We start from the raw sequence: 13,221 nt of genomic DNA, 5'->3' as shown, positions 1-13,221 counted from the left end.
ATAATATAAGTAGCAGCAGGCCACTGAAACCACCTTTGTCTGTATAATTAAGACCCAAGTGTGAGGCTTCATTTAGGAGTTCTCTAAGAAGTCCTTATAAATCCAGTTGTATTGAGATCTGGGAAAGATCATCTATTCTCTTTCGATGACAAGAGCGGTGTATTGACCCGGAATGGGACAGAAATGTTAGTGGATTATTAACTACTGTTACATGCCCTCTCTAGTGGGTCGCTGAGAACAAACCCGGTGTCGTGTTCTTGCAAGGAGTCTGCATGGCCATTATACAATCGCTCCCTTTGATGCAGCTGCTGAGGTCAGGTAATTCAGTCTTTCAACCTGGCTCCCACTAACACAGGGAAGTCAATTGAATGCACGGTCTGCCACAAGATAAAAGGGAATTAGTTCTGTGGATTGGGTTGTGGTCCTTACCTTACGGTGCCTGCATTTACACAATGTTTCGCGCAACCTGTGAATCACCAAAGCCAGGGTTCAGTGGGCAGGAGAAAAATGTGTGTAGACCAGAGGAAGTGGCCCCTGAGTACCCAGGCTAGGTGATGCTAACACTGCTAAGGCTGTGCAATCTAACAACACCAAACAGTGGTTAAATACAGTCATAACAGCTTGTCCTGAATAACAGAATAACACTGACCTGAACACTGAACACATCACAAACTGATATACTGATATATTAAATACCATTTCAACATTATATATCCTGTCAAAGCAATTCTGTTTTTGATTAATTGGTTGTAATACTTTTCTATTTCAAGCATTCATGTAACACTGTTGAATACCGGATAGTGAATTATTATCAAGAATCAGAAGCAAATATCTCTGACAGAACTACTGTTTGTATAGCATAACCAAAACCAGTGATAGTCACAATGATGATCATTACCGGTATAAAAATGTTCAAAGGCCTCTCATATATTGCTAATCCAAGCTCAGTGTCATAATCATTGTGTTTATTATGCACTATAATGCCATGTAGATGGGCTGCATAAAGTGTCTGGCTATGGTGGGCTCGGTAGTTTTCATTATGTTGTGGCCCTTGTGTTAACACAACGCTGCTGATAAGTGACTTTTTTATGATGCGCTGTGAGGCCCATAGATGCCATTGAAGCAGACGGGTGTACGGCATCAGTCTTGGTCCACCATGTGTTTTCATAAAGGATGGATTAAAGGCAGCTCCAGCCATTACCCAGAAGCACACACAGACAAGCAGCTCAGTTTGGCCTTTACTATTAGATGAAACAGGCCAGAGGCTTTAGAGAGCTGGCTGGATGCTTGTTTTTACCTATGCTTTGTTTTTTTCTCTCTTAAATGTTAGCCCCTGTACTATACCGCAGAATCATTACTGTTATGAAATGCATTTATTTTAATTAACTGTAATAATGATAATTGTATACTTAATTTAGTTCTGCATTTACGAAAATATAACAATGTCATTGCATTTGCCTTAAAGTGATTTCTCAAAGCAGGGTAATGTGTTTTTGTTTCCTGTTAAATATATATAGTAATATCCCAGTAATGATACCACTCAGAGAGAGGTTTTCTATGGTCTGCAAATGCTGTTGGTGATCTGGCTCAAAGGGTGAGACTGCCTGCATCCTGTCTGCCCTTAAAAACCACTGTAAGCAGGTTAAGTAAAAAGGATGATGGCTAGGGCTTTCATTGCATCCAATTAAACCTTGCTTGTTAGTTTAACCTCTAGGTAAACCCATCAAACAATTGATGTCAAGGAAACCATGCCAACAGTGGCTTCGCCTGAATGGTCATTAATTTTAATTGCCTAGATATTAAAGATTTAGAAGCACAGAGACATGCAGGATAGAAATGATCTGATGTCATGCAAATCCAGTCAGTTTGCGCTTGCTGCAGTATTGGCGGGCTGCTGGAGATATTAAAAAGTAAGCGCAGGGGTGGAAATTAAATAAAGCTTCATTAGGGGCAGCTGCTCTTTGGCTGGTCCGGCAGAAGGCTGCAGGAGCTGAGAGGGGAGCCATAGCACGGCGACAGGCCACTCTAATTTATAGGACTATTAAAACACAAACCTAATCTCATTATTATTCCACTATTATTGCAGAGCCAGCATTCACACACTGGTTTTACCCCATGCAAAGAAAATGTCAATCTTTCTTTCTACTATGAGAGACAGTTTTATTTCTCTCACAGTGCGGTAATATTGAAGTAGTAGTCATAGTAATATAATATAAATATTGAAATGTAGAAATGTAAATATAGAAACTGCAGTTTAGAAATATAGAAGCTGGACCCTATACTGTTTTTAATGTTAGCATTTACTAGTATTGTTAAAGTGAGGTTTCAGGTTTCAATTTGAAGAGACACAGCAGACATTGTCCTGAGATTGTATTTCATATGGACGCAACAGTTCCTCATAAACCCCTTGACTTATTTCACATTTTGTTGTGTTACAGCCTGAATTCATAACACGGTCTCACCCATCTACAACATCATACCTCATAATGACAAAGTGAAAACATGTTTTTAGAAATGTTTTCTCACTTACTGAAAATGAAATACAGACATACTGTATCTCATTTACATAAGTATTAACACCCCTGAGTCAATACATGTTCGAATCACCTTTGGCAGCGCTTACAGCTGTGAGTCTTTCTGGGTAAGTCTAAGAGCTTTGCACACCTGGATTGTACACTATTTGCACATTATTATTTTTTCAAGCTCTGTCAAGTTGGTTGTTGATAATTACTAGACAGCCATTTTCAAGTCTTGCCATAGATTTTCAAGCCGATTTAAATCAAAACTGTAACTAGGCCACTCAGAAACATTCAATGTCATCTTGATAAGCAACTCCAGTGTATATTTGGCTTTGTGTTTTTGGTTATTGTCCTGCTGAAAGGTGAATTTGTCTCCCAGTGTCAGTTGGAAAGCAAACTGAACCATGTTTTCCTCTAAGACTTTGCCTGTGCTTAGCTCCATTCCGTTTCTTTTTATCCTAAGAAACTCCCTAGTCTTTGCCGATGACAAACATATCCATAACATGATGCAGCCACCACCATGCTTGAAAATATGGAGTGGTACTCAGTGATGTGTTGTGTTGGATTTGCCACAAACATAATGCTTTGCATTCAGGACATAAATTGCCACATTTTTTGCAGTTTTACTTTAGTGCCTTATTGCAAACAGGATGCATGTTTTAGAATAGTTTTTATTCGGTAAAGGCTTCCTTCTTTTCACTCTGTCATTTAGGTTAGTATTGTGGAGTAACTACAATATTTGTTGATCCATCCTCAGTTTTTTCCTATCACAGCCAATAAACTCTGTAACTGTTTTAAAGTCACCATTGACCTCCTGGTGAAATCCCTGAGTGGTTTCCTTCCTCGCTGGCAACTGAGTTAGGAAAGTAATGACGCACCATCCGCAGTGTAATTAATAACTTCACCATGCTCAAAGGGATATTCAAAGTCAGATTTTTGCGAGGTATTGGAAAACCTCCCTGGTCTTTGTGGTTAAATCTGTGTTTAAAAAACACTGCTCGACTAAGGGACCTTACAGATAAGGGTATGTGTGTTGTACAGAGATGAGATAGTAATTGAAAACCATGTTAACCACTATTATTGCTACTTATTACGTGACTTCTTAAGCACATTTTCACACCTGAACTTGAGGCTTGCCATAACAAATATCTTGAGTCAATAAGTATTCAACCTATTTCATCTTTTCAATTTTTCTTAATTTGCAAACATTTCTAAAAACATAATACCACTTTGACATTATGGGCTATTGTGTGTAGGCCAGGGACACAATCTCAATTTAATCCATTTAACATTCAGGCTGTAACACAACAAAATGTGGGAAAAGTCAAGGGGTGTGAATAGTTTGTGAAGGCACTTTAGGACTCACTGTTACTCTTTGACCTCACCATAGTACCACAATGCCTGTGTCCTGTGTTATGCAGCCCGGCTGACAGAATGTGCAGTGGCCAGCCATGGGTTTGATGCTCTCCACTGGTGTAGTACGCAATATCCTTCATTAATATTAAACTGTATATCTGTTAAAAACACAAGAAAGTTCTACCACCAATGCAGAAGCAAACAAGTCTATACATTTCTTTGAGTGTAATGGCAGAACTTGTTTCCTTAGCAATAGGCCTGGCAATGTAATACAGTCAGGAGAACTTTTCAGTTTGTGTTGTGGGAGACGAGCAACCCCTGGTGTGTTGGTTTTGTCAAGAGACAAACAGAGAGCATGTCATGCTCACTTTTATGAAAACGCACAAGTGATTCCTGATTATTGCTTAATTAGCCTGCATACCCAGTGGACATTACTGCAGGGGCTGGGAATTGGGTACTTGATGGACCCAAACGTCTTGAAACAATCACACTGCTCAGTGCACAGTGCCTTGGCTGCTTGACGTCTGACACCTCGGCTCTCCCTCTGCTCTCTCCCCAGGTATCCAACTGGTTCGGCAACAAGAGAATCCGGTACAAGAAGAACATAGGCAAGTTCCAGGAAGAAGCTAACCTGTACGCTGCTAAGACTGCAGTAACAGCAGCGCATGCAGTGGCCGCTGCAGTGCAGAACAGCCAGACCAACTCCCCTACCACACCCAACTCCGGTAGGCACCCCTGTGCAGGCCCTAACTCTGCCATCCACCCCCAGCCCTCAGCCCCCAGCCCCCCCATGCCTCACCCCCACTCACGCACCATTCACACAGGCAGGAGTGACAGGCACTGCTCCCAGCCTGGGGATCCCAGAGTCTCCTGTCTTTGAGACAGTCGATGCCAAATAAGACAAGCAAACTCATGCATAAAGAGTGCGTTCTTGGTTTGTGAACCGAGAACAGATGTATTTCTGGCAAAAAGACAATTCAAAATGATGTCACTGAGGTTTTGTTTTCCCTTGACTTTTCCTCAGCCCCCCCTCTAATTTGTCAAACTGTAGCTCCACTGTATGGTAGTGCATTTTATTCTAAGAGAGATTGAAAATAATAGCTGGGAGCAGTTAGAGTAGACTGTATAGGTTACCAATGTGAAATAACAACAACAATGCACACAATTATTAATGAATAGGACTCACAAATGACAATACAAAGACATCCAACACAATGTATAGTCCAGGAGAATGACTGTGATTTTGGACTTGGCTGACCTGACAAGGGGATGTGATCTGGTAAGCGATAGCTATTTGAAGTGGTCCCCTTTTTCTTGCACCCAGGATTCCAGATGAAAGATGAAGAATTTCAGCTGGACTCTGCAGAGAGCAAAAACACTCTTTTAACCAACATGTTTACTGGTACTGCTCTTTTCATAAGCTTCTTATTGTCCTTGTCATTGGTATATGATATTTCCCCACTAACAGTAGATAAGGATTAAGGGATGTGGAACAAATTTGGAGCTTAAAGCCACCAGCCACATATTGAATCTCTGTTTGTGTCATGTGATTTTCATTCAGTTTGTTTTGCCTCCTTTTTGGGGAAAATCTGTATAGCCTCTCAGAGTTCTGACATGACCATAATCCTCTCCTCTATCTTGTATTTCCTTGCTTTGCGTCCTTTCCTTTTGTAGTTGCTTACTTTCTGGGAATCTAGTAACTGAGTGTAGTAGTGGGCGTTGTGTTCCTATGTACAGTAGATTGTGTCTGCGTTTGTGTCTCTCTGTGCGCTTGTGTGTGTTTAGTTAGTATGTACTCTTCCCTCGTAGCCCTCTATATAGTTATTCAGCTACTTACATCTTCCCTTTCCAGGTTCTTCAGGTTCTTTTAACCTCCCAAACTCTGGGGACATGTTCTTGAGCATGCAGTCTCTGAATGGGGATTCTTACCAAGGGGCACAAGTCGGAGTCAATGTGCAGTCACAGGTAGGAGCCAAAAACAGGGACAGGTCCTGTGTGCAAATGCACAGAGCCGTCCCAGTTTTGCCTGTGTGCTGAGCCATCCACAGTGCAGTCTGAAGTACAGTAACTAAGATATGCTGCCCACATTGGGCCAGCTCAAATTCCCACAGTCAGGTCTCCACTGCAAAAGTGAGCCACACTGTGAGCTCCATTTTCTTTTTTACTGACTCTAATTCGCTTTGGATGGAATATTCTGGCCTACCTAAAAATATCCCACCCCATTGCTATCAACAATTATTTATAAAAGCCTCCAGAAAATGGATTTATTTCATCTCTGTAACAGACTTGATTGACGTTTCCATTTTGTGAATGCATTTGGCTTTGACTTGAGCTCTTGGGTTGGTGTTGGGTTTTATGGTCCCCTACATTCCTCTCTTGTATCTTTTCCTGTCTTTGTCTCATTTTGGTTGTGTTACATATTGTTGTTGTCATCCATTATGTTATTTCTTCAGGTTCAGAGACACATAGAGGAGCATAATCATACGCATGTCAGATGAACCCCTTAGAACTAGAGACGTGTGGCTTTAACACTTTAAAGAACATATGAATCATGTCCGTACAATACAACTGTATTGTCCATATGTTACAGCAAACATGTCCTCGTCATTATGTCCATTCGGATGTATTCCTCCCCTCTATTTGTTTGTGCATATAGCTTTGTTTACAAAACACATTGTTGTACGTTTGAATACTTTATGTGTATAGTGTGGCCGTGCTTTTCCCAATGGTATGTCTCAACGTTAGAATTGAGACATCTTCCACGATAACTTTCGACATAGCAATAGGTAGAGTAGTCATTTAGATGACAGTGGATATACTCCACATACATTGGATAATGCAAACACCCACCATAATGTGTTGTCTGTGTCTCATAGTCCCTTTCCACATGGAGTAAGTCCTGTATGTTTTGAAATGTGGCATTGAGCATGTGTGTTAATGTAAAAAACCCATTCCACAGTGAGTTGACAGCCATGCCCACCCTCTCTCTCCCCACAGGTGGATACCCTGCGCCATGTTATCAGTCAGACGGCAGGATACAGTGAAGCTCTGGGGGGGAACACTATGTACAGCCCAAATGGCTTGAATGTAAGTGATCTCGGTATCCTCTTCCTGTAGGCACCATTCTGGAGACAGTGGTTATTTTTCATTACCTTGAGCAGACCTTGTCCAAACTGGATCCATTCTACTGTAAACATTATACACATAATGGTAGTAGTGTGTAGCTTAGACGGAGAACACCCCGTGTTGCTGCCAACTGTCTGATTAAAGTGCCATCTTAGGCAAATGAATTGCACTAATTGATTTTATTTCTTGACTCGTTATACATTTACTTTTCTTAGAAAAAAGTTTTGAATGTTACTTGAAAGGTTGAATGGAAATCTAGGATGTCAGGAGAATACATAGTAGCAGCTGGGAGCCAGGAAGTGAGAAACTCCATTCCGCACTGCCGCAGCAACGCAGCAAGTGATTGAGCTTCTTAAAGGATAGAGCAAACATGACACTGGAGATTAGAGATTGTAGGAAAGTTGGCACATTTTCATTGCAGGGGGATAAAAGCAGAGTTTAATGAAACACGCCTAGATCATAGTGCAGGTGGAATAAAAACACATTGGATTTAAAATCCCCCCCGTTTTTGATTTTATAAACATCTTGTAATACCTTATGTGACTGAAAGCAAAATGACATAAGTAGGCTTTTAGTTGTATTCTATGTTTAGTTCAGCTGTTTTGAAATGCTTCAGAGACTTTGCCATATCCTTATCACCATGATAAAATATGAAAGTGAGATCGCCTGCAGCCTTTTCCAGACGTGAATTCCATCTTCGTTGATGAGGGCTGATATGGTTCTTTTTTATAACACAGTGCATAATCTGAAGCCATCAGAGTAAAGATTAATTTGTTTGATGAGAAAGGATAGAGGCAGAGGGAGAGAGAGAAATGGTTACTGACATATTTCCCTTTGCAATGTCAGAGAGAAACTATGACCATTTGTTGTCTTCATGTTGCCATGGTTGGGACAGTAGTGATGTGAAGGATTGGTTATTTTCAGCTTCCCAACATGACAGCTATTGTTATTGAGAGGCATTTTAATATCATGAGCTAATATGTACATTCTGATAGTCATATAAAAGTTATACATTTTCAGTATTGCAAAGAGGTGAACCTAATACTTTCGACATTGCCAACCTTTGTCAATTAACCGCTTAGATGTTTCATTTTCCATACTTGACAATCACTTGACATTCACAAAGTGGGATACATATTTGGAAGTATATTAAAATATCACACTGTTATCTTTAAAATAAAAAGAATTGGGGGCATTTACCATGTAAGCAAGCACACACACGATAACACAGGCCGTCGTTAGTGTTCTCGGACAGCGTTTGGTGTCATTTTGGTTTTGTTGAACACCTTTTAGCCCGCAGGCCTTTAGATGAAGTGTCAACCTCTAGCAGGCTCAACTGAAGTGTTTCTCACTCTCTCACTTTCCTTCACTGTTTAGGCCAGAGCTCAATTAATCACCACACAAACATACTCTCTGAAATACAACATTACTGACAAGTCAACACATCCAATAATAGCACGTGAAAAGAGGAGAAACACCCAGAAAACAACAAAAACATGCTTTGGATAATTCATTTAAAGAGATGGAGAGGCCTTCTCATACAGCAATACTCTTGTTTCAATGCAGTACCGACATTGTGACAAAGCAGACCAGATAAAGCTATTTATTGACCTATTCCAGGCGATCTAAATCATCAAAATACTAATTCCACCAATGAACAACGAGTGCTAGAGCCCCCAATGTACAGTAATGCAGACGGATTGTTTTGATAATGAAGTGCATCATAGATTAATTAGCATACGCTAACCTTTTGTTTTGTTGATGGTGACGAAGGGGATCCAGCAAAGGCTAGTCCCTGCCGCGAGCCAATCGGAGTCAGGCTGGCTCAGACTGGCTCTCTGGGAAAGGCCCTGCCCCGTCACTTCCACTCAGCATTCCCCACCTCACCCACCCCCAGCCCTCCTTCTTCCTGACTGACATAAGAATATGTAGCGACAAGCTGTCTGCCACTGCTGAAATCTGATTAGACATTGATTTCAGGGATCGCTCCCATTGGCTGAGGCATAAGGCACATTTGTTTCTAGGAGTCTCATGGCTGATGCTAGTATAATGCAGAGAATGGCCATTGGCTTTCCAGTTGTACTGCATACTACTGTATATCAAAGGAGATACCTCTTTTTATTTATTAATTAGTAAATGAGCATATGGACACAAACAAACTCTACACAATAAGAATGACTCTTTTACCTGTATTTTGGTTATCTGTATTACTAAATATATTTTATTGTACAGAGTCATCTTATTCTCCCTCACATGAAAACATTTTGGTTAACTGGTAACTGGTCTTGATTACAAATATAGGTTCCTTACGAAGCATTATGTTGTTAACATGGACTTCTTTCATTTGTAGTATTTCGTTTTGATCCCTTCTCTTCTGCTTCCTTCCTAGGCTAATGGGGGATGGCACGATGCAATGACTCCATCTTCTGTAATCTCCCCGACAGAAGGACCTGGAAGTGTGCACTCTGATACCTCGAATTGATCTGTTATCGATGCATCTGATCCCCAAGCTGTAGAGCGTGAACTTTCACTGACTGACCAACCAGAGAGGATAAACAAAACTTTTTTTCAGAACTAATTGTCTGCTACATCTACCAGAGTCCTCAACCCCCCTCACAATGATGTTCTACAATATGGACACCTGATGTTTTCTTGGTAGTTCAGTGAAGTCTTCGCTCAAACTCCATCAGTCTCATGATTATATTTCACCATTTCTCTATTTTATGTCTGTCATTTGAAGGGGTAAGCACATACATGTACCAATCAAACAAGGCCCAGATGTTTATTGCGCAACATTCATTTCAATTGACAATTGATTTAAGAAGTTATGTTCCCCAAGCTGAATTTCTTCCTAAGTGGATGGCATTTGGTGTTGTCATATGCATTCTAAAATGTTTTGGTTTTGAAATGCAATATATATCATTTGTGTTTTGTTTTAGATCAGCTAATTCCCTTGGTATCTTACCTACTGTATATTGACTAACAAAGTAGCAGTTCCATCACTGAACGCAAGGAGTGCAGCAAATATGAAATGCTACTGTTGTAAACTCACTGGCAACTTGGAAGAGTTGCTTTCAGTATTAGTTTTGCCTTACAACCACCAGGTTGACATGCAGTCCTTTCGTTGACATGCAGTCCTTTCATTGACAAGACTAATGGGATAACACTGTATTTTGGGACAAAATCTTCAAGCATAGAAAATGACAACTTTATATAGGTTAACATTCTGTGTGAGGTGAAAGTCATGTGATATTCAAATGTTATTTTGAGCTATTGGTTGAAATAGTCATGGGTCTAACAGTAAATCCAACCAGTTATAGCACTTCCTTTTGGCATGTGACAAGATACCAGTCACACAAAATATGTTGTATATAATATAGCTTAAGAGTATTTATACATCCCACCAATCAATACACAGCTTTATTACCTCATTCAAACTCATAGAAACCAATAGATTTTCAACATTTCTATAGCTTAGAGTGCTCACTTACTACCTCTAAACAATATCACCACCATAGTTTTTGTCTTTTTATTTAACATTTTTATTTAGTGGTTTTGATTACATCTTGTAATAAACTCTTTGTTTTTGTTCATGTAATCTAATGTATATTTTAATCTTAAAAAAAGAATGTTGCTTTATTGAAACTTCAAAAAGACAAAAACAAGAAAATGTATGATGTTAACAACAATAATATTAATACTAAGAATAATGAGAGAAAAAAAGTCATTTTTAAAAATAAGAGGGAGAGGTGCAAAATTGTTAATTGGTGGATTTTGAGGGAGGGGCTAGGAGAATGTTGGTCATAAATTAACACCAAACAGTAAAACTGTTGTAAATACTGAAGAACATTTTGAATGTTGCTCATCTTGTTACTAATTCACACAAAAAATCATTATAAAAACTGTAATACATAGAGGTTTCAGTTTTCAGAACTGACAAACTCTGTTTGACAGGGTTCAAACTTTCTTTCTCTTTTTTGTATTGTATGTGATTCTGAAACTGATAAAGTCATGGAAAATGATTTGTGGCAGTGATTCTAACGTATTAAAAATGTTTAGTGTTTCTTTCTAACCCGACTACACCCTGGACTGAAAAGTCTTCCTTGTGGTAGTTCTGTGTAATTTCAAACATGAATAAACGTTTTGCTTTAAAAATGGAAATGTGTTCTTATTATTAATTTGTACATTACTACTAACAATCTATCTATATATGGCTCATAAGACCCCTACAATGCATAAAGGGTTGATACATTGCATAAAGTATGACCAATCTAGGTAATTCATTCTGTTGTGGCATGCTAAATATCAAACTATCAACCCTTAAATAAAGCATGGTTTATCCACAGGGCCAGACAAGGCTATAAGACTTCAGGGCCCATTTCAGGCATTTGCTTTGATATAAATACGAGGAACAGCTTGCAAGATACCATTACATGGGCTCCCAAGTGGTGCAGCGGTCTAAGGCACTTCATCTCAGTGCTAGAGATGTCACTACAGACCCTGGTTCAATTCCAGGCTGTATCACATACGGACGTGATTGGGAGTCCAATAGGACTTGTAATTCACAATTATTATTGTAAGTAAGAATGTGTTCTTAACCTTTCTCGGGCAGGCGTTCCGCTAGCGGAACCCCTCCACAACATTCCGCTGAAAAGGCAGCGTGCTAAATTCAAAAATATATTTTTGAAATATGTAACTTTCACACATTAACAAGTCCAATACAGCAAATGAAAGATAAACATTTTGTTAATCTACGGAATTAAAGATAGACTTCTCCTTAATGCAACCGCTGTGTCAGATTTCAAGAAAACTTTACGGAAAAAGCATAATCTGAGAACGGCGCTCAGAACCCAAAACAGCCAGAGGAATATCCGCCATTTTGGAGTCAACAGAAGTTAGAAACAAGTTATTAACTTACCTTTGATGATCTTCATCAGAAGGCACTCTCAGGAATCCCAGTTCGACAATAAATGACTGATTTGTTCCATAAAGTCCATAATTTATGTCCAAATAGCCATTTGTTGTTAGCGTGTTCAGCCCAGTAATCCATCGACGCGCAGGCACTTCGTCCAGACAAAAACTTGAAAAGTTCCGTTACAGGTCGTAGAAACAAGTCAAACGATGTATGGAATAAATCTTTAGGATGTTTTTACTGACTTGCCTATAAAAATTACGTGAAAAATGACAAGACGGACATCTGACGAGATCATATTAATAGTTATATTTGTTGCGTGAGTCCTCTGACAAAGGCAACTAAATTAATTGTGATGTTTGCAGATTTGTGATTAATCCAAATCCTGGATTATCCTAAACAAACAACATGTAAAAATCATTGGACAGTGAAGTAAGCTTCTCATGGATGTCTGCATGGAAATGCATTTAGATGCAAAGAGCTGAGTATTGAAGAGCCTGCCAATTATGAAGATTAGAGTAAAGATGAGGAAATATGTCTAATTGAAAAATAAAATTGATCAGAGACAGAACTCAGTGTACAAAATATAATTACCCAATGTGACTTTCCAATAGGAACTTGTTTCAAAAGACTGCTACAATCTATCATGCCTCTCCTGTTTCATAGCACTGTTTAAGTGGTCTTTGCTCTCATTTGAAACTGTGGCTGGAAGGTGAAGACTTAATTGAACCTGGTTTGGAGGTTATTGCGAAGGTGGCATGCTTGGTGCAATTAACTGAAATGTCAGGCTGTTCTAATTCCAGTTATTCTGTCTGTCTGTGGTAGAAAGGCTGTCTCAATGGGTCATTGGTTACCAATTTAAAATGGAAATTGACATCCATTTATTCCCATTTTCGTAGCAGACTCCTTGGAAAGGGACTGTGCATTTACTGCGACTGAAAAGGGAAGCATGCAGCTATGTAAGGGCAAAATAAAAAACAGAAATACCTTGTTTACATAAGTATTACACTCTTTGCTATGAGACTCCAAATAATGTTCAGGTGCATCCTGTTGCCATTGATCGTCCTTGAGATGTTTCTACATCTTGATTGGAGTCCACCTGCGCTAAATTTAATTGATTGGACATGATTTGGAAAGGCAAACACCTGTCTATATAAGGTCCCACAGTTGACAGTGTATGTCAGAGCAAAACCCAAGCCATGAGGTCAAAGGAATTATCCATAGAGCTCCGAGACAGCAATGTGTCGAGGCACAGATCTGTGGAAGGGTACCAAAACATTTCTGCAGCTTTGAAGGTCCCCAAGAACA

General features: G+C 39.5%; 1 protein-coding gene across 6 annotated transcripts in view; it reads left to right on the top strand.

Moving 5' to 3' along the window:
- LOC115139982 (pre-B-cell leukemia transcription factor 3-like) overlaps positions 1 to 10,931 on the top strand; it is a 74,941-nt gene extending 64,010 nt beyond the window's left edge. For 2 of the 6 annotated variants that reach the window (XM_029677930.2, XM_029677928.2), the window contains 5 exons: positions 4,435 to 4,600; positions 5,200 to 5,277; positions 5,728 to 5,840; positions 6,873 to 6,962; positions 9,391 to 10,931. In XM_029677930.2, coding sequence (XP_029533790.1) covers positions 4,435 to 4,600; positions 5,200 to 5,277; positions 5,728 to 5,840; positions 6,873 to 6,962; positions 9,391 to 9,483 — 540 coding nt within the window. In that variant the 3' untranslated portion in view covers positions 9,484 to 10,931. The remainder of the gene's footprint in view (positions 1 to 4,434; positions 4,601 to 5,199; positions 5,278 to 5,727; positions 5,841 to 6,872; positions 6,963 to 9,390) is intronic. The other 4 variants (XM_029677934.2, XM_029677932.2, XM_029677935.2 and 1 more) reach the window with 2 other exon arrangements.
- The last annotated feature ends 2,290 nt before the right edge of the window (positions 10,932 to 13,221 follow it).

This window comes from Oncorhynchus nerka, linkage group LG13 (assembly GCF_034236695.1).
Source record: "Oncorhynchus nerka isolate Pitt River linkage group LG13, Oner_Uvic_2.0, whole genome shotgun sequence".
In the NCBI taxonomy this organism is placed as follows: domain Eukaryota; kingdom Metazoa; phylum Chordata; class Actinopteri; order Salmoniformes; family Salmonidae; genus Oncorhynchus; species Oncorhynchus nerka.
The sequence above is the reverse complement of the archived record's forward strand: the minus strand, read 5'-3'. Positions and strand labels throughout refer to the sequence as shown.